This window comes from Hermetia illucens, chromosome 6 (genome assembly GCF_905115235.1).
Source record: "Hermetia illucens chromosome 6, iHerIll2.2.curated.20191125, whole genome shotgun sequence".
Classification (NCBI taxonomy): Eukaryota; Metazoa; Arthropoda; class Insecta; order Diptera; family Stratiomyidae; genus Hermetia; species Hermetia illucens.
The window spans coordinates 14,074,569-14,100,787 of NC_051854.1; the positions used below are offsets into that span (position 1 = coordinate 14,074,569).

The following is a 26,219-nucleotide window of genomic DNA, read 5'->3' on the forward strand; positions in this document are numbered from 1 at the left end:
TAAGGTAGGGTAAACGGAGTAGGAATGGAATAACTGATTTCCTTGATGCCCAACAAGCGGCCAAGAAATAAAAAGCCTTTTTGCCGAAGAAAGCTGAGCCGGCAAAAGTTCCGAGTAGTTCTTCGATTACGACTCCAACTTTGACAAAAGGTAAAGAACCTACAGCTCGTAAACCCGAAAAAAGATGGACGTCAAAGAAGAGCAAAAGGAAGAAGAGAAGATCCTTCTGACAATAATCATTATTTCCAAGATATGTACTATGCCGATACCTTTCGGAAAGTCAATGCCGGAATTGGCAGACCTTGTCATTCGTATCAGGTGTATGCAAAAGGGGGGATCTGATGCTGGAGCTAAACAAATCTAGCAAGAGGATAGTAGATAGCTTTCGCGGTCAGGTGGAAAAGATGCTAAGTGCGCAAGCAAACCTGAAAGTCCGAAAGCAAGAGCTAATAATCGAATGCACAGATTGAGACGACGTCACATCACGAGAGGATATCTGTGCTGCGCTAAGGGAGGCATCCAATCTAAGCGGAATAGATGAAAGTACGATCAAAACGATGGAGAAAACAAATGGAGGTACATAGACCGCTATTATTGGCTTGCCGGTGAAATCAAGGATTAAACTGATTACCGCGGGCAAGGTAAGAATAGGTTGGGCATGTGTCGACTAAGGGAGCAAGTATCTCTCAAGAAATGCTTCAGATGCCTCCATTTCGATCACTTTGCAGCAGCATGTACTAGGGAGTACCATAGGACGAGAAGGTGCAGGAAGTTTAGAGAAGAGGGCCACCTTATCAAAGACTGCCCGGAAGATCCACGATGCATGTTGCGCAAAGGGAAAATAGGAGTGAACGATGCCGGTCGTTCAGGTAGTGGCAGGTGCCCGGCATATAAAGTAAAAATGAGGTTGATACAAATCAACTATTGCGAGGCAGCTCAAGACTTGCTCTCGCAAACATCATCAGGAAACGCGGCGATATGGGCATATAGACGGCAAGCCATTCAAGAAATAATGGCATTCCCAAGAGTCGGCTTTGTAAGGGTAAAATCCAACGGCGTCCATATCTACAGCTGTTATGGAGTGCAATTTTAGCTCAATATGAAGAGATGCTAGATGGCTTGGTGTTGGACGCTAGAGACCACAGCCCCAAAATCATTGCTGCGGATTTCAACGTGTGGGCCTTACACTGGCGAATTCTTCTAAGAATCACAGGAGAAAAAATCCTGCTTGAAATCTTCGTTGAGCGGGACATCATACTAGCCAATGTTGGATGCATGCCCACCTTCCGAAGCAGAGGATTAGGCTCAATCGTTGATCAGACTCACCTCAGTACCTCATTGGCCAGAGGGATGGTCTGGCAGGCGAGTGAACACTGCATCCACAGTGGCCACCAGGCCATCTTTCCCGACATAAGGAACAGAAGAGGCGACATTCGAGTAAGCAATAGAAGCGGAAACCTGGATAACTGGCAGGTCCATTGGAGCTTTTGAGGGAGAGATATTCCTGGCGGCTTTAGAAAGAAGTCACCCCCAAAGGGAATGTCGTTGGAAAAAGCGAGCCAGTTATGTCAACGGGTAACTAAAGCATGTAACTCCAAAATACCGTGACCCAAGCTCCATCACAGTAGGAAACCAAACTACTGGTGGCACTATGAAATCTTGCTGTTGAGAGCATCGTGTCCGCGAGCGAAGAGGCTAAGCCGAAGGACCAGAGGAAAGCTAGAATATTGGAAATCGGAGAAGAAATACCGCGATCTTCGAAGTAGCCTTAAGAAGGCTATACGGCAAAGAAAGCGGAATTGCTACAAGCAGTTGTGCCTTGGGGAAAATAGGAACTCGTAGCGCTTGCAAGGTTTTAATGAACAAGATTCGTGAACAAAAATCAACCCAAGTGATGTGCCCGCGAGTATTGTTCAAAACAATCGCAATTATTTTCCCATAACAAGAAGAAAATAAACCTCAACCAACGAGTCTTCACAATCCTCGGGGTGACCAAAGAGGAACTACTGGAGATCTATGGACGAATCGGGGATAATAAGGCTCCGAAATTGCAAGGGATTCCGAACAAAGCCCTGAATTTGCCAGCTAAAATCCGGCCCGCATGGTTAATAAGCACATTTGAATCGTGCATGGTGGAAAGAGTGTTTCCCGCCCTGTGGAAAAGGCAGAGGTTAGTTCTACTACTGAATCCCCAAAAACCACCTGGTGCACCCTCTTGATATCGCCCTATCTGTTGTTTAGACACTGTGGGGGAAATTTTAGAGAGGCTGCTTCTGTTCGTCGAGCTGGCGGGTAGTCTTTCGGATTGGATTTCCCAGAGACCGTAGACCTGATCCGAGAGGATTCGGCCCCTGGTAAGTGCTGCCCGGTTGTGACCCCGAATGTCAGGAATGCCTTCAACTCGGCCAACTGGGATTGGATTAAAGCCACCTTGGCTAAACTGGAATATGTTATATATACTAAATACTAATTAGGCATTCTGGGTGTCCCTCGTTACTTAGCTCGGATAATCAAGAATTACCTTTCGAAGGGACGAGACGGACGATGGATCGAAGGAGTATGTTGTGACTGCAGGTATTCCCCAAGGCCACTGGGACCCCTGTTATGTAACATAATGTATAACGAAGTACTCGGTCTTCGCGTGCCAAAGGAGACAATATTGATTAGTTTTGCAGACGACCTGGCAGTGGTAGTAGCTGCAAAACACCACCAGGATGCGGTGAAATTTGACCCGGCGGATGCCAGGACGGAGGCAGTCCTTATTACCAATTGCTGGAAAAACGACACTGTCAAAATCCGGGTTGATTATCACGAGGTCTTTTCAAAATCTATCATTAGATAGCTGAAGGTAATGAAGCGAACGAGGCACAATCTCTCTACCGGAGAAGGAGGGCGAATCCGCCCGAAAGGCTACTAGGAACAAGCTTCACAGGAGATGGCAGCAACGGTGGGATAATTCCGAAAAAGGCCGCTGGACACATACACTGATCCCGTGTATTGAGAAATGGGTCAACTGCAATCATGGAGAATTGAATTACCATCTAACTCAGTTCCTTGCGGAGCACGGTGGATGCAGCATGTACTCCAACCTGGTGCAGCAGCATCTTTTTAAGATTTTGACCTCCACCCATAAAAAAGAAAGAAAGCCTTAACACCCCACATATACCTACCCCACCTGCCCCATCGACAAAATATGCCATAAACAAATATGCATTCTTCAACCATGGAAAGAACTATGAGAGGGGGGCAAAATATTGCTATTATAGCCGACAGCCAACCGGTTATTAAGGCACTTAAGTCCTATAAAGTAAATTCCAAACTGATATAAGAATGCCTTAACAAACTGAACACGCTCGGCTCGTTCAATAAGGTCTACATACTCTAGGTTCCAAGCCTAATTGGGTTAGAAGGTAATGAAGCAACGAACGAGCTTCCCCGGAGAGAGGTAGGGACGCCACTATATGGGCCAGAAGCATTATGTGGAGTGGGAGATGGAATTATGGCTACGACATTGAAAATTGCAGAGGAAAGGCTGAGGAAACTTTACTGGGCGAACTTACCGAGAATGGAACAGGCCAGGGTACTCATGAGGAAATACGAACTCAAGCGCTCAAAAGGTTGTTTAAATTTTACCAAGAACATAGTAAGAATAATCACTGACCAGTGTACCACATCACATCACCTGCGAAAGGTAGGGATATATACAAACACTGTCTGTAGATTCTGTGCGGAAAATTATGAAACTTCCACATATGTTCTAAGACAGTGAATACTCAATACCAGATGCCAGGTTGAAACATTTGAAAGTAGGGAACACGTTTCTAGCGGTTATAGGTTTATAGGTACATTACAGCCAGGAAAGGGGCACAATAGTTCTTTTAGGACGCAGTGTGACATCCCTTGCCAATATAATTAGTATCATCCTTGAACTAATCACCCCGAGCCCTTCCCTTCGCTGTGAGGGACCCGACAGTATACCAGTTCCTGGTTTGAGATATAGGTAACTCCCACGCCTTTCTAGTCGGCCTGGAGTGAAACTTCTTTATACTGCTATTGGTATCAATGATTGCACCTTGATCATGTCCCTGGACATTCGAAAGATTGTCCTCCTTGCCTGTATCTCTATGCAAACAGAAGTCAGTCCAACGGCATCCCTGGAGGTTCCTAAAGGATACTTCCGTTGGACATGCTCTCGTCGCCTTGGTGTTACATATACAGGCCTGTACCATAAGCGTATAAAATACAGGGTGCCGTGAGCTGCCTAATAATATCGAGGAGGAGATATATTACAAATTACAGTAAAGAAACCAAACTTACTATTGCGGTGACCACAACAAATGTTTTGTTTGCGAACAACAAGTCAACATTTTCCGGTATGAATGTGTGATGCTCCCGTTCAAAGTGAAGGCTATTATTTCCATTCGGATTCCAATTCCACGTGCCAGTCTTCACAACGCCAGCTGTAGTCAGCTCAATAATATCCAACGTGAAGTCAGTCCGCAATCCATGATGATCGAATTTGATTTCACCAGTGATACCTCTATAAGTGGTCTGCAAACAACAATTTCTTAATTATACTATCTCGAAGAAAACCGGAGACTAACAAACAGTTTTCATATAATTGAATAACGTCAGCCCCGACGCCCAAGTACTTGAATCCTCACAGGCCAAGGATTCGGGTTGAAAAAGTTCTAAATTTCCGACGTGACGAAATGTCTCCGCCAAGAGATAGACTGCATCGTACATCAGAGCCATCGCCGTTGTAACTTGGGATTTCACTGTAATCGTTCCGAGAACAAATAAAGTCGGAAATTACAAATCATGAGAGGGAAATGCTAATACCAGCTTCCATTTCGGTGTCCTCTTCCTCAGCATAGGCGAAGACATCGTCTTCCTCTGTTATTTGTGCCGACAGTTGTTGTACACGAACGTCTTCCGGATTAAAGATGCGAATTCCTGTGATGTTACTCTCACTGTATTGGTATGGCTCCAGGTCAAGGGTATGGAAGTCCAGGTTCACAATTATGTATTGGTACTGATGGGTGATGAGACCAACTTGTTGTGCCTGGAAGCGACGATAAACTATTTATTCTTGAAGCTGTCAAGAATGACTCTGATTCGCAATTACCTGTTTCAGTAGCTCCGGAAGAGTCTCAACGGATCCAACGATTATAATCCTATAATCAGGCGACTGTCTAATTTTCCGCAGCACATTTCGATAATTTCCACTTAAATTCAAGTCATAACGTCGCACCGTGATTGGATGACCGAATTTCTCGAAAATGATCAACAAATCATCCAGAACCGGTAAATAAGGACCTAACCAGACGGTGCCCACGTTGACGAAGATAAATGGTTAATTCATTATTAACGTGATGATGGCAATAATTAATGCTTCCACTCGGGGTTTTTTTTCTTACCAGACTCATAAAGTATTGTGAATTCCTCCCATTCGTACGCTTCGACCAAGTCACGTAGCACCAAGACAAGTGTTTTAGGATCAGGATGAAGATTTATGGTGGTTTGTCTCACGTTATCATCCCATTGTGTATCGATGAATAGAATCTCCTTCTCGTCCGTCAAGCTCATCGCGTGTGTCGACGGGCCACGGGATATGGGGCCAAAGATTGCAGCCACCCCCTCCTGCAAGAGAGTGAACGTATTTCAATTAAGTTTAGCTTCCACTAAAAGAAAAATGGCCACGATAAATATTGAATTGCGGGCAGTTTGGAGTCCGCAGCAAATTAAAGCTTTATGGATTGTCTGGCTGCCCTTTTTATTGGAATTAGCCGAAAATCTACATTATTTTTCGGAGCTATGAGTAATAGAGCGTGAATTGTCACAAGGGGACAAGGGGTTGGTATAAATTCCAGAAATCGCTCCTCGGAAGCTTGGGAAAAAATTAGACCCGGAAGATGGTATCAGTGAAATATGCCTAACAACGTGGAACTACACAACTCGGCAACTTACGCACTACTCTAACGACAGAGTATCCTTCTTGACACGTTCTTAAATTATACAATCGACCCTTATCTCACGCCATAAATGAGTTAGAGACTAGTGCTCTCCCAATTTAGTGAATCTGATATATGGGAATAGAGGAATTCTTATATGAGGGTCAAACCAGGGATGTTACGAGCCATAAAACTTGACTTGTAATAATTGAGGTCAGAACCATTTTGTTTTTGACAAAGGTAACTCATGATAAGGGGATGATATCACTAAGGATTCCTGACGTGAACTATTTCCAAGAAAGCCCAAAATACCTATTTGTGTCACTTAATAATCCGGGAAAATTTCAGAGGTTGAAACCTCAATTTATTCAGATTAAAAGCGTGAAATGGTTAGCATTGAATTTGTGTGAATTTAATAAATTCAGGAATAACCTTTTGCGAGATAGTCCCAAAAACATAGCTGCAACAAGCACAGAAAATGCCTCTACAGCCTGAGAGACTGAGATATATATATCTAAGCCTCCCAGAAAGGAACTGAGGAGGGAGGGTCAGTCATTTGCCGAGTAAGCAGTTCTGATCCCCAAGCTGGCAGTATAACTATCTAGGTGGAATCTTGGCTATTGTGGCATCTAATTTTGCAAGCAGGCTGGAGGAACTACAACTAACCCCAACTTCGGACACGTTCAGGAGCAGCATATTCTTCGTAGTATACGATGAGGAAGAAATCCTTCACACCAAACTACCCGCGCGATGTTGGAGCCAGCAACCATTCGGGAGGAGAAAGCATCGAATGAAAAAGGAAACCAGGCGAGGAAAAATAAGACCGGAGGTTATCGTCATCTCCAAACGAGTTGAAGGTCATACGCTCATATTCTGAGGAAAGTGAAGGCCAAACCCAAAACTGAGGGGGGGGGGGGAGACTATGTCAGCCGCATTAGACGGTCACAGAAAGAAGACCTTATGTTGGAGCTCAAGAAATCCGACAGTGTAACCATGGACAAATTCGCGGATGCCCATATTAGCAAGAACTGTGAACCTCACCCAAACTGCTTACTGTGCAAAGAGAGAGAGGGTGCGGACCGTCGGCACATTGGAGGCACCAGCAGATGCCCGGAATTCAGGAAAACCCTCAGCACAAACCGCAAATGAGATGAATACAAATCGGCCTCAACCACTACCAGACGCGCGGAACCTACTCTCGTAAACCTCGATAAAGGATGATAATGAAAAGGCTGACCACTTTAAGTGATCTGCCCGTGCCTCCTGGAAGAGATTGTTGTCACTCTGTTTCCTCGCCATATAAACAGCGAAAGCATAGGGTTGCTCGGCTCATAGTACCTCCGGTAACTGTAGAGAGACTGCGACAAACAAATAGAACACATAGACGAAGCCAAGGTCCCAGGGTTGAATGGCATCGCTAACAGAGCTTTGCAACTAACAACCTCAAGGCGTGACTAAAAGAGGGAATATTCCCTGCTCAATGGGAGCAGGCTTTGGGATGATCTGGCTGCAGTGGTTACAGCAAAACAGTCAGAGAATGTGGAGGGCAATGCGACGAAAACAGTGAGAGCAGCAAACTCTTAATAATAAACCCTCGAATGAAGAATACTGAAAGTTGAAGTCAATGGATGTATGATCATGTCAAAGGCGACTATCAAATACCTGGGTATGCATACCAATAGGCAGCTATTGCCAACACGGCACTTGCAAAAATGTTTCCGAATACTGGTGGAATCAACGTCGAAGTTGCTTTTAGCGCAGGAGGTACCATTCATTTTGTATGACTCGTCCCGTGTATCGGCAGATGCGCTTACAAACCCTCAAAGATGATATCATTTGAATTCGACTTATCGACTGTTGAGTTTGAAGATTGACAGTGCTTTTAAAAGCACACCAGATGATGCAGTACTGGTGGTGGCAGACGTAATCCCTGTCGACATTCTGACGAAGGAAATGAATGTGTTGTACCATGTAAAATGTATGGAGGGGCATACAGAACGCAGAAATGCGGTAAGCTCTCGCAAAGCCGATAGGAGGAGTCTACGAAGGGTCGGTCGAGGCATCGGTTCATCCCCAAAATTAAGATGCGGAAACATGGGGAGACCAACTACCATATTATCCAGTTCCTCGCAGGACACGGTGGTTGTTTCAGGCAAGAATAGAATAGTAGCGAAAATGCTGAGGTCGAAAGAGAATCCGCTTACAGTTTCTTTCGCAATCGTAAAAATACAGGAGCTGCTGGAGAAGGAGGGGAGAAATGAGCAGAAGGACAAGTGCATAAAGGCAAATCCACCCCGCGAAGTATATTAGGAGGTGGTTTTTAGTGGGTGGGAACCCCAACGCGCCCACACTACCTCCGACATTTATGCGGCGGGGGTGGAGTGGAAAATTTTCCATCTCCATATACGAACAAAACAAGTAGTTGTGTCCTAGGTAGTAACCTTGAGAAATCCTCTTTAGGCAAGAAAGACGGTAAAAGTTTAACATGCCCAAAAACCTTCGCAGATCATTGACCGTTTTAGGTTGTGGGATGATTGCCTGAACCTTGTCCGGATTGAATTCCCTCAAGGGAAATCATGTGGCCTAAAAACTTCACCTGCTGTTCAAGGAATTTGCAAGGGGACGTTGAAAAATGCCTTCGAGATACTCTAAATGCTCAGACTCTGAAGAAAAGGTTTCGTGTACTTGGGTGATCCCAAGTACACCAAACAAAACCTCTGAAAAGTTCGCGCCCCATTGCACAGATCAAAAGGCACCCGTGTGAACTCCAAGAGTCCGAAGTATATGCATATTCTCCTTTTCGAAATATCTTCTGCAGCTACGGGAATCCAAGGTCATAAAACATGGCAGTTAGCGAGGTTGTGCCCAAAGTCGTGGATGAATGGTATGGGATAGCGGCCAGACCGCTGACCATTCAGACATCTCTAATCGCCACATTGGTACATGTTGCATGGTGCATGGTGCTGTACATCATGCTTACCTGACTGCGGGAGCCTACTTTCGGTAGTTATGCTGCTGTATTTTTGAAGAAACGCGTGAATGCGAAGGTTCTTCAAAAGTGATTGAAAGACTGACAGTAGAGCAAGCGACAAATTTACCTGAAGTCCTGAGCGAAGTTACGGAATCTATAAGAGACGTAGCTTGCAGATATACTAGTAATCCATAGTGACCTAGAAAGTCTGCGCCTAATATGGGACTATTGATATTCGCTACAACGAAACGCCATGAGAATGTTCGTCGAAGTCTCAGACTGACGTCCACTTGCCTGTAACCGTAAATGTATGGTTGAAGAATTTGCCGCCGCTAGTTTGAGTTGTTGGGAAATCAGTTTGTGGTTTCGCAAAACCGGGAGAACTGAAACGTCTACGCCTGTATCGATCAGGTAATGGCGCTTATTTAAGGGATCGAATATTATTATGCGGCGTGGACTGCTTTCTGGTTAGCCGCCGCCGGAGCTCCCAACGAGTTGACTTTTTTGAAGCGGTGAAGGTGCACGGGTTGATACATTTCTTTGCTTTGTTGGCAAAGATGCGGCGGCATCAGCAAATAGCAGGACTCGTTGAGGTCCGCGACGCACGACTATATGATCGCCCATTTTGGATAGCATTTCGAGGCCTACCATTCAAATGCAAAGCTCCCACCGTTGCCGCTAGTTTGGAGACGGTAGGCGGGAGGGTTGTCACCGTCTGCTGAAACTCAGCAATTTGGCCGGTGGTTTCTCGCAACACTTCACTGACCAAGGTGCGCGCATGCACCTCGGACAGCAGTATTTGCTAAAACCTCCAATGATCCGTAGTCCGCACCTGCCATGATAGCCTGGGTGCTTTACGGAAGTCACTGCTACTTCCGCGCTCAAACCCGACCTTATCACCGCCCAACGGCTTCATCTGACACATTAAGGGGTCGGGAAGCGTTCGCCTAAGGTGAGTTCCATCGGCAAGTGATTCAGCTTTGCTGACTCACTTACCAATCGCTTGATGGGGGCGCCCTTAATTCCAGTAGGAACACTCATCCAGAACGTCGGCGACGACCCCTATTGGCGCCTCATCCAGGCCGACAAGCGCGTAGATAAATCGTGTGGCATCGGCAGTCATGTCAGTTGGCAACGGTGGCAATCGTACCGCCACTGCGGTCACAAGGGGTTCGGAGGCGCCAGAGTCCAAAGCGGAACTCACAACTGGAGCGGAAGCACTCGAGCCCCACTGTTGATAGCAGAATAAGAATCAGAAGAGCCCCACGGAGCAACAGGAGCACAGGCTGGCCAACTATGTTTTAATATTTTAAAAAATTAATTAAAAAATTTTATATTAGAAGGTATTAAAGTATTTTACGATCTGATCGTTGCAGTACTGTTTAGCCCATGACGAGCAAGCTTACCACTGAAAGGCGAACCGCGTCAAACTGTTGGATGCCCTGAACATCCTGCAGCTTCGGATGAGCTTAGGTTCGATTCGGGGAAGTGTCGCGGTTGTGGAGAGGCTGCGTTGCGCAGTTGCGCAGACTGCGATTTTATTGATGGCAGTGGTGATGTACCTATGCAGTTTGGTGGAATTTTAGCAGCTGTTGGCATTGGCTTCACCAAATTCCAGTTGCGATGCAGCTTGTTGATTGAACCCGTTTGGAAGCGACTAGTTAGTGAAAGTGACTCGCCTGGCGCTGCGGAGCATTGTCCTTTTTGTCGAGTTTTTGAGGCTGCAGGTTCTGGGAATTCGGGACCTGTGCTGTTGATCCTAAGCTCGTAACTGAACAGGGGGGAAATGGAATCACGGAAGCGCTGCACGTTATTCGGTCGATTCCGCTTTTTTCTTCCGCTGCTAAAGGATCCATGACGCTTCCCAGTAAATTCCGTAAGGTGGATGATCGGCTCGAACCTTAACAGCGGTGTCAGTAATATATGTTCCATATTGAAACCGTATTCCGAAAGCGGATATGTGATCAGTCGGTAAATCATGCAATTATAGGCTGCCAGTTTTTGGGAAAATGTATTGTGTGAAGTTGCTGGTATCGTTTTTGGCATTGCTGTAGGAGTCCAAAAATAGACTCTTTCACTGGTGTGTTGGTAAACAATGCCTTCACGTCGAACGACACCATCACCTCATCCTCACCCATCCACCCCCTGCGTTACAGCTTCTGTATTAGTTCATGGGAGTTAACCACTGAATACATACTATTCGTCGCCCCAAGAACCTGGCACTCATTGATCAACCACTAAGCGATGTTGTATGTCGATGTTCGAGTCCGCAATGATATCTCGCATCTCCTCCCCCTCCTTGTGGATTTTCGGTTGACATCTGATTCTTGGAAGCGCAGGATTAGGCATTCGGAGTCACCCAGTGTTCGGGAATACCGCACTAGCTTCCTTCAATGCTCGATTAGCCCTTTTGATAGATTCGGAAAGCGGGTTATTCCGCAATTCGAAAAAGTTTCCACTCTCCAATTTTCGAAAAACAGCCTGGTCATACTTATCTTTTTCCATAACATTGTTCTGGTGCGGAACTTAAGCAGAATCCTCGTTAATTAGCTCGCATCTCCACAATTGGACGATTTTTTTTTCCTTTATCGATCGCGTCCAAATTTCGTATCTGGCAGGACCACGATGCTTCATAACTCGACTCTATTAGGCTCTTTGTCATGAACGCGCAAAGTCCTTTTGGCAAACAAATTTAGGTCGACAAATATAGCTGCTTAAGACAGTATTTCTTTAGGCTACAGTTGATTTTCAGCTTCCACTACAAGCTGCGAAATCCAATTATAAACAAAGCTACCGTGAAAAAGTACTAGGTGTTTCGGTATGAAAATCAATAGGAACAAGCATGTAGCTTAACCCAAAGAAAGGGTAGTACCCTTGGCTTATCTTTTCACAGAAGAATGAGTTCATGCCTATCCTCGTGAAATGGAAACAGGGGTGATGATATAACGAAGTTACACACATCCAACAAACCGAGATATGAAGAAAGGATGTGAAATGATACCAGCTTCCTCGTCTCAAGAGCTAATACATTCCAGAGATCAGCCGTCTCAAACTTGAGAAGGATTCAAATTTAAATTTAATATTTTTTCCAATTGCCTGCTCTTTCAGATGCTGTCTATTTTCCGTATACCTCTCCTTCGTAATACACTGAAGACATTCACATCCTTTAATGCAAATTTTGATGTCCTTTAATTTCCAGTTTTTCCGCCTTCATGCCCTTACTTGCGGCTTACTATTTTCAGTTTTTTGCCTGCCACTTAACTTGAATTTTTCACCTAACTCTCCCCCTTAGGACTCTTCAGTGAAGTATTTCAGTTTTCTCTTCAGGCGTAGCATAGCAAAAGTGGGGTTGAAGTTATTTGAACTTTTCCTGCGTTCAGCAAAATACCTGCTGCATTTTTAACTCCCCAATTTATTTTCTCGTTTCAAGAATGAATGGACTTTTGTTTCCACATTAGAGCATTTATTTCCACATAAGCTGGAGCTTGTTTTGCACCTGGCGCAAAAGGAAGCTCGTCAAGGAGCGGAATGTTTTGTATTTGCCTTTTACTGGGCATTGTTGGATACCTTCGGAATTTCTCGTTGCTAAACCAAAAATGTAGTATTATTTTCATTAATGGCTATTACAAGGCAATTCAAATGCCTTGAAACAAAAAATCATAAACAGAAGACAGCCTTGGTTAGGAATTTGTTCAGGTTCCTTGACTATGCTATTAACGGAAAAGTGATGAAATGTAGAAAAACGATTTTTTTAGAATTTTTAGAAAATTGCAAGTACGTTTAGTATTTTTTAAAGAATAATGAAAGGAAATTGTAATTCAAGTGGCAGTGGCTATTTTTAGCTATTAAGTGCAGCCGTCTCTGCAGGGATCGTGGCTCGTCTGGTGAGAACGTCGCACACACTGGGGGCTCGGGACGGTGTCCAATCTCCCGAGCGGAATTGGATAGGGCTAAGATGCGAACGGCATGATCCGCATTTTACAAATTAACATGCACCGGAGTGCAACCGCTCACCAGTTGCTAGCACATTTCGCTGCGGAAGTAGATGCTGATCTAGTGCTAATTATCGAGCAATACCGAAACAAGGACCCGTCCTCATGGTATATCGATTTATTCGGGATTTTAATGCCAGAGCCCTTGAATTGGGCATGCCTCAGTCGACTCCAGAGGAAAACGGATTTTGGAAATGGCGGCGAGAACCGTGCTCGCCAACGTTTCGGCGGCCAGGCTGTGAAGGAAGCATTCCTGATATCACTCTGGCATCATCGGTGGACGGGTGGCGAGTCCTAGAAGACTTCTCGGCAAGTGATCACCAGTACATCGCGTTCGAAGTGGTTGACGCTACTTGCCGGCGAACACCAACGCGACACTCCCCCTGCCTGTAGAATGAACATCGGGAAATTCGTCGAAGCTGTTGGAGCAGGCAGGGTCGCGCTGGAAGGTACTCCGGGGGTAAATTCACTGATGAACCTGATAACGACGGCGTGTGAGGCTTCCATGCCCAGGAGGGGCCCAAGGTGCGACAACCTTTGTATGTACTGGTGGGTAGCAGAAATTATCGACCTACGGAGGAGTGTCATAAACTCCCCCGTTTGGCACAACGTATGCACGCTAACGAGGAGGCATGTACATAGAGATAGAGACTCCACAACGCTATAAATAAAAGCAAAGCTAGCGGCTGGCAGAACCCTGTTAACCAGGTGAATGAGGACCCGTGGGGACTTGGCTATAAGCTTGTCCCCTGAAAAACCGGGGCTCTGCGGAGGCTCTGCATACTAAGTACCGACCAGATTGACCGCATTGTGCGGGCATTGTTCCCCAGACATCCTGTACGGGTTGATGTCAATAGCCCGGAAAGAGTCGAGGATTGCCCCCTTTTCACAATGGGAGAGCTCGAAGAAGCGGTTGTAATTATGAAAAACAAAAAGGCGCCAGGTCCTGATGTCATCCCGGTGGAAGTTTACAAACTGGTGTTCCGCCAACGGCCAGAATTGCTGCTTGAGGCGTTCAACGCTTTCTTGAAGGAGGGCATTTTCCCTTGTGGCCAGACTCGCGGTGATCAGCAAGGGTAAAGGAGACCCGGGCGCTCATCAGGAGTAGACTCGCTGAAGCGATTCGCGCTGCCGGGGACTTACCCCCAAGGCAGTTCGGGTTCAGAACAGGGAGATCCGCAGTAGATCCTATTATGGAGGTCGTGGATGCAGTTCATCGAGCCAAGGCACTTAGCCGCCGATCACGACGGATAGTGCTCCTCATAACGCTTGATGTCAGAAATACCTTGCACATTAGAAAACTCATTTCACGTGCGAAGCTACCTCTTGCGGATATTGAGGGATTATCTGAAAGACCGCTCCCTGCTCTATAAGACACTAGAGGGCCAAAGGAGGATGGAAATAACGTCAGGAGTATAACAGGGATCCATCCTAGGCCCGGACCTTTGGAACGCTTCCTGTGATAGTCTGCTGAGACTCGATATGCCCGAAGAGTCGCGCCTGGTCGGTTACGCAGACGACGTTGCGGCACTTGTTGCCGGGCGCACTGTTGAACAGGCGCAAAGGAGACTTGGCATATTAACGCGACGGGTAAGTGGATGGATAACTGCTCACGGTTTCAGCCTTGCGCTGAAAAAAACCGAAGTAGTCGTCTTGTCGATCGGCGAGTTGACTATAGAGTAAAAACCAGGAAGGTATTCACCTTTGTTTAATGCTCGACTCGAAAATGACCTTTTTCCAGCAAATCAAAGCAGCAGCGAACAGGCCTGCATCTGGAGTAGCGGCCTTGAGTAGGCTAATGGCGAATGTTGGGGGCCCTATATCTACTAGGAGACGTCTCGATATGGGAGCAACGCAGTCGGTTTTGCTATATGGCGCAGGGGTATGGGCTGCTTATCGCACCGTCTCCGAACCGGCTATGATAGTAATCACGGCAATGATCCCCGTTGTCCTCCTTGCTAAGAAACGGAATGCTATCTACCGCCGTAAAGAACGTCAACGCACCCTTACCGAATGGTAACTTTCTTAACAAAATGAGTCAAGGCGCAGATGGACTGCGTGGCTCATCGACAATTTAGACCCATGGTTGAACCGAACGCACCGTGAGATTGATTACTTCCCAACTTTTAACCGCGCATGGAGGTTTTGAGTCTTACCTCTTAGTGAAGCAGAACCAGTTGTAATCTTCGAAAATAACCCTCTGTTAAGGTGCTTCGGGGTGACGAAAAGATAACTATGTTTCAAGTTACCTGTGTTCAATCACGAAGACTTCAATATTCGCATGCCTTACCTTGGGAAAATCGGCCATAATAGTGATTGTCAAAAAGAAAAAAAAATTTCAAGTCGCGTTTGTCAAATTTTGTCAATTTCATTTAGTCACCTTAACTCGTTAAGCATATATGGCACTTTTACACGGCAATGATAGTTCGAACGTCAACCCTCATTAATGACGAGATGAGTACCGGGTTAGATTTCACCGCCCTCATGACTATATTTAGACCCCCAATATAAGACACGGTGCTTGATCGAGGTGGACTAGTCTTTAATGCCTTTCGTTGCGCATAGTCAAAGTATCCGTCAAAACTCAGCCTAGAAACAGCCAGACCCCTAGAAATTCAATGAATGATGATGAGAAGATCTGGAAGATCGGTGGATTCAAGTTGATCATTCGTAGCCAGGTTTCGAACTGGGCCAACCCCGTTTGGCCGAATCTACACACTTTCAGACGAAGGAGGGATGTTGTGTTGTTGAGGTGAAACATCTAACCCAATCTCTTTATTTTGTTTCCAACAGAATACGGTCGTCGTCGTTGTCAACCTTAGTAACTATTCTGTCTCTTTCACCTCGAGATTTTTTGAAATTAGAAGTGTAAAATTCCCCATAAACCCTTTTCTTTAACGAGGCGCTCGATATGCTTAACACTAACATAACGATCCCATAACGTAGTTTGCTTCTAATGCTTCCTTACAGATACATTTCAATCTATAACTTTCAGACTCTCTTTCAGTAACCTCATTTCTTTGAAAAAAGCGAGAACTTATTCAATGTCTTAACATTTTCTCAGGAAATATTATATTATCTCTTTAAATTTGCTACTGAAGCCAACTATGTAAACTCTCTGGAAATGAAGCTATTGTATGTCATCAGTAACTTCAACACAGCTATTTGGGGGTATCTTTGATACTAAATGCCATCACCAGCTCCAGCATTTTATTTTCAGTTGGCTGCAAACCAACTTTCCTGTGAAGAACAGATTGCTTCCTACTCCCTCATTCCTTGCCGTTAATTTTATTACACGAAATTATCTTCCTAGAAGCAAATTAAACATTTCTGAAATCGTTGCGGAAAAATCAAGAATATTAAAAAAGAACATAAATTTGACTACACCAGTCCCAAAATGGCGCTTATTAACATTACAAAAGAAATTTATCTCGCTGGTCTTCCCTATCCTTGCCTTGTTAAAACTGAGCAGAAAGACTAATATGAAATATCGTAGATCCAGCTAAAAACTACAGAAACGAAAAGAAGGAAAACGCATAAAGTAATGTTGAGGGAAGTTTACTATCAATTTTGTGGCTCCGAGGATTCTTCCACTTTTATTTCACAGCGTTAACTATTGTTGGTGTAAAGGATTGGATGAAGCTACCCTAAACTGGGGGAAGAAGCACAGGACCATAAATTTATCTGTATCATATTTATGGGAATGAAACCACTAAGGGCCATGAAAATCTGCAAATTTACTTTGGAACAAGAACAATGTGGTCCCCTAATAGTCTCTCCTAGAGTCCCAGGACATTTGGAATTTGCTTCAACTTAATTGGATTTTGAGTTGATTGATTAAATAAGTTGCAAATTGTCGGAATGTGCTTAAAAATAGCTTTGAATAAGATTAGCCTAATAAAAAAGAAAAAGAATAGTAATTGTATCTAATATTGTGCTGAGAGTGTGCAAGCTCAATCTTAACCTCGGGTTGAACAAACACCAGTTATTTATCATTCCCTATCCAATTGACTACTGCAAACCTGGTACAGCACTCTAAAGACTGCGATTGTCATAGCAAACCGCCCCACCTAAATTAATTCAACGCAATAGGTTCGCTGCGAGTATCACGAAAGTGTTGTTAGGTGGAACCGAAGCCGTGTTCGAAGGTATTACGAAGAAGTGATGCTTCAAGGTTACTTCTGCAGCCGTGCTTTCTTACAGCGCCATTCACACAGGAGAACATTTTCAACCCCTAAAGTCAATGAGAAAAAAGTTAAATGAGATCGGAGCGGTGTTGTAAAGACCATCCTGGTTGACTGAAATCGACCTAAAAAGAAGAGCTATCTCAAAAACCTAAAAAGTACGCGAAATTAGCCGTTAACGTCCTCTCGCAAATATTGAAGCTTCACTGAAATGTTCCGTCTACAGGCGCTTGCACGCTTCAGCCAGGCTCGGGAATGTGGTGAGTCCTTTGAAAACTTCAGTCCCTCACGCCTCATTGTACGAAATTTCGCGTATCCTTAAGCCAGTGTGTAGGACCGTACCTGGAAAACAAACACAAACACACGGGCTAACGCTGGAAAAAATAAGAATTCGACCGAGTGCGTGGATTGTAAAACTCGAGACCTCCAGCGTCGTGATGGACAGGAACGATCCACGACAGATCACATCCCTATTCGATGCTTCTCCTGCCTCAGATATTCAGGATATGCAGACTTCGGGGTTCCTTTCTTGATTTTTTTAAGATTTTTCGGTAGGGTAGTTTCTAAGAATGGGTTCGAAAAAGAAATGATCACTTTCGACCCCCTGCAGTCCCCACCTTTCCAGCAAATATCAAAACTAAAACCGATTTCGGAAAGCACTAACCGAGAAGTAGAAAAAAATTACACTCTGCTTTTGTAATTCGACGTAGATCTAACTCACTGTATCCGTGAGCGTTCTATGACTATAGCCATTTCCAAGAAAAATACAAGTGACAGACAGACAGACGGACTCAATCCTGATTGAGTAGAAGCCCTTAGGTTAGATGTGCGAGGCTTTAATGACCCAACTTGGGCTAGATTTGATCCTTGGATCCAATGTGATCAGCCTATGTAATACATATGGTGTTTGTTGCTATTGAAAAATTCACTTTGGCTAGATCAGCTGTCGACTACAGGACAAGATATCGTCAAAAACGTGTTTCAAACACCTTGAATTTGGACACCTTTCGAGTAACTGTAAAAGCAAGTACGATAGGTCTAAGCTGTGCCGAAGATGCGTAAAACCAAAGTTTTAGAGCCACAAAAGGAGCCTCGGACTAGATTGACAACACAACGACAAACCCGACAGCGAAAACCGATTAACGATTTCCGCATCTTCTCAAGGAATGTGCGCTCTCTGTACAGAAAAGGAGCTGCCAAGCACCTGGCCGACCCCCTGTCCCAATATAGCGCTGACGTAACAGCGTTTCAAAGGCAGGAAACAATTTCTTGAAGAAAACCCACTACAACATATATAATAGTGGTTGTCCGGTAAACCATGTGCTCGAAGTAGGTTTCCTCATCATCGTCATCGTGACTAGTTGGTCAATGTCCGTATCTATTGGGCACTCCCATCATGCTCTCGATCTTCCTCGTAGTCTCGCTCCGTCGACACGTTGTCCCTTCATAGTCTTTTTAGGCATTTGATTTTCGCTGATTCGTTGCATGTGCTGCCCACGGAAGGCGGTTTAATGAATTTCGAGACTTCTAGCTCATGGCACAGTTCACAGATGTCATGGTTGTACCAGATTTCATTATGGGAAGGTCCGTGAATAAAGTCTTATTCCCTAACTGTATCCGTCGCTTGACCTCGTCAGTCTCATTGGCGTCCTTTGACAGCCTGCTACCCAGATATATAAAGCTGTTTATGAATTCGGTGTTGAGGTCCCCTACGTTGATGCTCGAATCAGCTGGCCTCCTACTTCTTGATTGTATCATTATTTTCCTTTTGTCCTAATTGGTGAGTAGTCCAACTTCAACTCTGCGTCGGTCAGTTTTCTGGACATGATGTTGATGTCACCTGCATACGTTAACAATTGTTTCGACTTAATTAGTAGCGACCCACTGGTGTTGGTATCCATTGCTCGAATAGTGTATTTGAGTGCTAGGTTGAAGAGCGTCGGCTTCAGTCCGTCGCTATGCTTCAAAGCAGTACATTAACCTGTTCTGGATCCTGACCTGTGAGATAGAGTTGATCATAGTTGGTCCATCAGTCGTACTAGTTTCGCTGGTATACCAAATTTCAGCATTATGTTGTACAGTGCCCCACGATCTATGCTGTCGTATGCCCACTTGAAAAATTGGTGCACGTAAACGTTTTATTCCCAGCACTTTTGCAGGATTGGTTTAGTAGTAAAAACTGATCGGTTTTGGAGCGTTCCGCCCTGAAACTTCCTTGGTACTCGCCAATGAGCCATTTGGCGTATGGTCTTATTCTATTCTCCAGAATTTTCGTTAGTAATTTATAGGACGAACAGGATAGTGAAATGCCTTTGTAGTTCTCACAACGCAATCTATCCCTCATTTTGTGGATAGGACAGATGATGCTCCTGCGCCACTTGTCTGGGATTTTTTCGTTATCCCAGATTCGCAACAGTAGTTGGTGTATTACATTTAGTGTGCCCATTCCACCGAATTTTAACAGCTCGGGTGGAACCACGTCCGCGCCCAGTGTTTTATTTGATTGAGCGAAACTAACTTCTTCTCCGTAGTGGGGCCAGGATCACCAATACCGTCATCGATTTGGGCTACTTACATCGGGGCGCGAGGTGTCGAATTCAGAAGCTCTTCAAAATAGGACGACATGGCTGCTGATGTTTCCATCTTTGTCCTTGCAGAGACTGATCCTGAGTTGATAGCCGTTCTTAATTGTATTCATTAGCCTATATGCTTGTCTGGTGTTTCTATTAGCTAGGTTTTCATTAATGTTAGCAATTGCTCGTCAAAATATTTACGTTTCTCAGTCTAATTATTCTATTAGAAGTTCGCCGTAGCTCGTCATTCCTTTCTGGCTCTGGTTGCACGTTGGAGATATTGTCTGTAGGTTTCGTTCCTTACGTCGAGTGATATTTTGCATCGCTAAACCAGTATCCCACGATCTTCTCTGCGTCTTCTTAATGGCACCTTTAAGTTCACCCCAAAACCCGTGTACCTCCGTGTTGCTGATGTCGTATAGCATAAGCGATTGTTTTTCCTCCAGGGCGGCTGTATATACCTGCGCCGTTGCATCGCTCAAGAATTTATCAGCCGTGAAGATTTTGGTTGGACTGATTCCCGATTGATGGACAGAGGTGATTCTATAGCGATATGTTGCCTTTACCAAGTGGTCTGGATCGCAGTTTACACCTCGATAGAATCATACATCCAATACACTGGACGCTCATCTGTTACCAATGAGGACGTTGTTAATTTGGTTGACGATATATGCGTATGGTGATTTCCAGGTCTTGGAAGCATATGGAACTCACGAAGTTTCTCCTGCTGCCGAAGTCGATTAATCGTGGTCCGTTATGATTGCATTCCTCATCGAGGCTTTGTCCTCCAGCGGTTCCCCGATGCCAGATTTCGTCTCCAGGGATGCATAAAACTCGTATTTGACTGCATTTTCTTTGACTTCAGTGGGGGCGTTTACGTTGATGAGCCAGAGGTTGAAAAAACGAGTCCTAATGCAAATCAGACACATCCTTTCGTTGATAGGTTTGAAATCGGTGACTTGCAGCTTGAGCTGTTTGCTCACTATAAATGCAACTCCAAATTTCTTGTGACCCGCGATAGTTTACCACTTTTGAAAATGGTGTACGAATTCATATCGCTTATTTCGCTATCAATCCAATTTGTTATTTGGACTGCACTCATGCTCAATTGGTAAATCTCGACCTGCTGAAAGAGGGCCTTAACAGCAGCTGATTTGTTCAAGGAGCGTACATTCCAGGATCCCTGGATCCCTTGCCCAGTCGTCCTCGTTTATCCATCCAATTCGCGGCAAATATTTCACGTTTGTTAACAGGGAGAAGTTTTTACTAGGAAAAGTTGTCGGTCTATCGCAGAACCCTATCCTGGGATGGCCTCGGTGACAGCTGCTTTAGGTGGTTCAAAACCTGCCAGAGTTTATACAACTATGTTGCATGTCTGGCTATGTAGATCGCGATGTCGCCTATGATAGCATAGCCAAGGTAAAACTTTAAACGGCTATGAGAGAATTCGGTACCCCGAAGAAATTGATAAGATTGACTAGGTTGACTAGGTTAACTAGGTACGGGGCCAGATAAATATATATAAATATATATAGATATAGTGGTAACGTCAGTGCTAAAAACCAAAGAACCAACAACATCAAATCGCACTGGTCAAACAAGTACAATAAAGATAGGAAACTACGGTTTTAAGACCGTTCGTAATTTCTCCCATCTACGGTCGAAAATTACAACCTAAAACAGCTACGACGATGAAATCTGCACGTGATTAGAACCAATAGAGCCTATTTCAGCTTTCGAAAACTATTTCGCTCAAACCGTCTCACCATAGGATCAAAGCTCTTACTGTACGGAACAATGATCTTGCCAATCCTCCGAAGAATTTTCGGTCGCCTGCATGAGGATGGACGATTCGGTAGCCTCTATAACGGTGAAATTTATAAACGATACTATAACCGTCTGGTTGTGAACAAAATCCGGCTCAACAGGTTGCGGTAGGCGGGTTACCTAATCCGTATCGGTGAAGATGATCCAGCACGGAGGGTCTATAAGGCCAATACCAATGATAGAAGAAAAACACGTGGCAGACTCTGGTTCAAATGAAGCGATAACGTAGATCAGGACGCCAGACAGCTTTTAGGATCATCGAATTGGTGGACCTCGGCGCAATACCGGGATGTCTGGAGTTCGCCACTAAAGCAAACCTAGACCGGATACCGATCGTTGCGCCGTTGGCGAAGATAAAGTGTTGAGGTGGCGTGGAACCCTATAGGCGGCGATTCATCGACACGTGTTTCATCAAATAAGAATACAATACATCGTTGATTTTCCCTGTTCGATTATCGCGATCTAGCTTCGAATTTGGGCTGCACGCTTCGGCTTCGAACCCATAAGTTTTTTATTTGCATTATAACTTCCCGTCTATGTTCGTCAGTTTCCACGCTCTCCCCTAAATTTTTGGACTTCTGATCCTAGTATAAAACAAGACGTGAAGAGGACCGAAATTTATACAAAAACCTTCCACGTTCCTGAAACCTGACTAGCAGAAAGGCATTCAAGTTTGTATCGACTCATGAAGCTAATGAAGGTTGCACTTAGGTACTGGCGTCTGTACATGGTCACCTTTCGTCATTTCGCTTTTTTTAGGGTAGCTCTCTCCTCGTGATAGACTGTAGTCAATTATTTTAACTATTCCCAAGGATCTGTGTTCATTATATATCGTTGGTGGGCCCGATCAAGGGGGTGCTAGCTCGAGGTGCTACCTGTAGTGCTGCAAATGCCCGTAACATTTAAAGACTTTAACCTGCATCCCAGAAGGTAATAATACTCGCCGCTTATAATGAAAGAATATCCACCTAAAGTAACTAACTATAGATTCAGGATCACATTGTGTCCTGGTTCGTTTTTCTTCAGAACACTTGCGTGTTTGCAGAGAAGACTGTCATCCTCAGCAATACAATCTTTGGTATCTCGCCAATTATCGCGGGTTCATTTCGGAAATAAGGAATGCTAAATGGTCGTAGTTACAGTTCTCTAATGGTGTCACATGTATTTTGCCAAAAATTCCTTTGTGCTTCTCTGTGCTGAAGCGTGGGGTTTGCATAGGAATATACAATCTTGCATGCTAATCCGTTGGAGCTTCCTCTTGAACTATCGCCAGCCACATCCTTGAAAGCCCTTCATAGTAGGTACAATCATCGAAATCTTAGCGGGTTTCACAAAGGACTCCGCACTGGGTGGGTATGACGTCTTCCAAAGGACCGAGGACTGAGGACTGAGTTTCAATTACTTTAATGAGATTGCATAACTAGTCAATACTCCAAGCATCCACTCCTCTCTAATCTCCAAAGACAAACAGTTTGCACAATAGTTGTTTGCATGCAAAAACTACCTCATTATCCTGACTAGTTGAGAATAATTGGCAAATATGCAAAGCTCATCATTCCATCTTAAATTCATACTCGAGCAAACATTTCATTCTCATTCGTCTAAATTTCAATTTCACTCTCCTCGAATACTTACCGACATCATTTTGCACAGCTTCCTCGACGCATCGAATGCATTCCCGTAGGTAATTTCAGCCGTTCTGCCAACCAAACGATTCGTATTCTGAAGCAATTCTGAATTTGCTGACTCAATTGCTTGATCAAATATTTTCGCTATTAAAGGATTATTATCCTCATAGAGCAGTCCTGAAAAGAAAACTCACTTGTAATTCCATTCAATTCTCAGTTGAACGTTGGCAATGCATAGACACACAGTAGCAGGACCTCCACAAATGTGCTCAGTCCCATGCACCACACTGGTAGGTATGTATGTACGTCAGTTGCGATTACGTCTAGGTTACGAAAAACGGAAGGACGATGCCAGACTTGGACTTTCTTCAATTACTTCCATAGTACAGTCACGAAGTAATAAAGAAATTTCTAAAGTAACCGCCGTCCCAGCCCCATATTCCTGGTGTCTTGGTCCTTTTCAGGCTCCTTTTAAATTCCACCCAACCTCTCCTGTGTGAGGAAGGTTATTGAAATGGACATTCTGCGTTTTGTGCATGCATGAATGGAATTTTAATCTTTGAGCAAATTAAATTCCTAATCCTTTGTGGCAATAGTGAAATTAAATTTTAATACTTTTTCGGTCATGACATCTACATAGTTGCGTATTGGGGTTTCCTGATAAAATTGCTGGTTCGTCGGAGTCCATTCCGCCTTCATAAAACCGGACAAATTAAAGGATTACTGACTAAAGTCGTTTGAAATGGAGTTTCAGGTCATAAAATTGTATCATAAAAGAGTCTGCAGCCTTTCAACTCAATGACCATTCAGACGGTCCTGGTAAGGGGGTCTAGGGGGGTGGAAAGTAGCTCAAAAGGTGGGTACCTCGTTATATGATTTCGGTCGTACGCTTTTCAGTCAGCTGAAGCCTGAATATAGTCAGACAACCACATATCCCCCGAGTCAGGGCCTAGGAGCTAGGGAGTTTCAAGAAGTCGATTAGCTCGGAGAAAGTTCACAAAAGCTCCTTAAATAATAATTCCTACGAATACTGAACTCCTTTAGTTTGTGGAAAACTTCAAAATGGGAAAGTTTCAGGCAACATCTCAAGAAGTATTGCATAATCAGCAAAATCCCATAAGACGCCCAAAGTAAGGTAAAGATGAAAATACCTAAAAATGAAAATGAACCTTTCTATTGTGATCCTAGCCCCCACCCTCCTGGTGCTACACCATGCATCCTTATATGTAAGTATACACGAGGACTATATGTTTCATATGTAGACGACGTTATAAATTTTCTTACACTTTATTAGACATAAAAGAAAATTTTCCTTGTATTTGGAGGATCTAGCGCTTGTGAAGTTGAGTTCAAGTGCTCAGGGAGGAAGGAGGCAGGCCAGAAATAGGTTAACTCGTCCCATTTAAAACAAAAGGCGAAGAAGGGATTTGGCTTTACTTTATTCCCATCTAACAACAAACTGGTAACAGCTTGGGATACACATACATGGATGCCTGTAGAGGGTATGTACACGTTGTTAAGGTGTGCTTTCATTCTTATCAGGTTCCAACAAGCCAGGGAGAAAGTGGGCTTTCTAATTTATTCCCTCAATATGTCTATTTTATGTGGCAACATAATTAGTAGGATGAAGTTAGGAACTTGGAAATACACCTTGGTTCCTATTCAAATGTCAGAAGATTATGCTCCTTTAGAGAAGGGATTTTGCCAGGAAAATTTACCAGAAGAAGTGAAGTAACTTCTTCGTGTTAATTTGTCACTTTCTGGTTTAGATTGCTTGCAATAAACAGGAAATTTTCCGTTAATAGATTATCCTTAATTTGTATTCTCGGCAAAAGAATGACTGCCACATTCTTTACAGTGGTAACAACTTATACTACCATTTGTCCTTTTACGTTTGTACCATAAATAATTTTTCCTTATTGAAATACAAAGTGTTTATCCCACACATTTTTGCGGTATTCATAGAGCGAGAAGGAACTTGCAATGGAGAAGAGTTTAGTTGGGTGTGATATGAGTGTTTTTATCAGCGAAACCAAAAACGAAGTTTGGTGCTGGAATAGTCTATCAAGCCCAATAAAACCTAGCGAGTATTTCTCCCCACGTTGGGCGCCATTTATAATAGGCTTCAGCAGGAAGGCAGAGCTACCCCAAAAACAAGGACAAGCTTCATCACTGAAGTGTTCTGCTACGGTAACCTTGTTTTATAACTCTGAGATAACTAGGTTGGAACTCCGTAGGCTCCAACACCAAAACAAAAGCATTACCTGCCTGGATCAGGAGATGCCGGTATGTAGTACTTGAATGCGAGGGAGCTGTAAAAATTGTGGAATGAGACGACAAATTTTAAGCGCCATCGCCCCACCCCATGCGGTTAAACGGAACAGCGAATATGAGGAGAAGGGGAAGGGGAAGGAAAGGAAGTCCATGATTACTGACTCCATTGAAAGGGAGGAGCTGGCTGGGATGAGTAGCGGGTTGGGCTCGAGATCATATCACATATTTAATGAAGGTTAATATTTACTCTGTCCCGGCAGAGTAGGCCAAGAGGGCAGTACCAGCAGAATCCAAGAAAACTAGGTTTTTTTCTATTATACATGAGAAAAACCAAATGGTAGTTCTTTGGCTGAAAATTCCTTGCTGTAATTGGAAAGGGACTTATCATTAAAAGACTTAAGGAGAAGAGCACCAAGCTTCCGGTTTCCAACTTACTTCGTTGTGCAATCTAGAGCTCAACAGGTTCAATAGTACTATGAACTAAAACACGTCTACATTACATAAGGGAGCCCAAAGTGTCCGAAAGAATCCCTTCCTCCATATTCCCGAGTCTGACAAGAAGCCAGAGGCAACTCATCAGACGTTGCCTCACATTTGCCCTGGTAGCAGCGTGACTGAAACTGGTAACAGGGGGTAGTCGCCGCTGTCCCGAGGACTACAAGAGGTCAGACTAATATGCTGTCCATTTAATCCGGTCCGGCATCAAGTATATGCGGGCTTAGGATTCCCCCCCCCCCCCCCCCCCAAAAACAAACTCCCGTATCCCGTTCCAGACTATCGTAAGATCAAATGTATAGCTCGAAAATATTGAAAATG

At 44.2% G+C, this 26,219-nt stretch overlaps 1 protein-coding gene across 1 annotated transcript in view; it reads right to left on the minus strand.

Annotated features, from left to right (window-relative positions):
• LOC119660334 (glutamate receptor ionotropic, kainate 2-like) overlaps positions 1–26,219 on the minus strand; it is a 52,076-nt gene that overhangs the window by 20,712 nt on the left and 5,145 nt on the right. The window contains exons 2-7 of the mRNA XM_038068817.1: positions 23,137–23,306; positions 5,421–5,643; positions 5,129–5,319; positions 4,843–5,065; positions 4,609–4,778; positions 4,318–4,551 (exon numbers count right to left, since the gene is read on the minus strand). Of these exons, the coding sequence (XP_037924745.1) occupies positions 4,318–4,551; positions 4,609–4,778; positions 4,843–5,065; positions 5,129–5,319; positions 5,421–5,643; positions 23,137–23,306 (1,211 nt within the window). The remainder of the gene's footprint in view (positions 1–4,317; positions 4,552–4,608; positions 4,779–4,842; positions 5,066–5,128; positions 5,320–5,420; positions 5,644–23,136; positions 23,307–26,219) is intronic.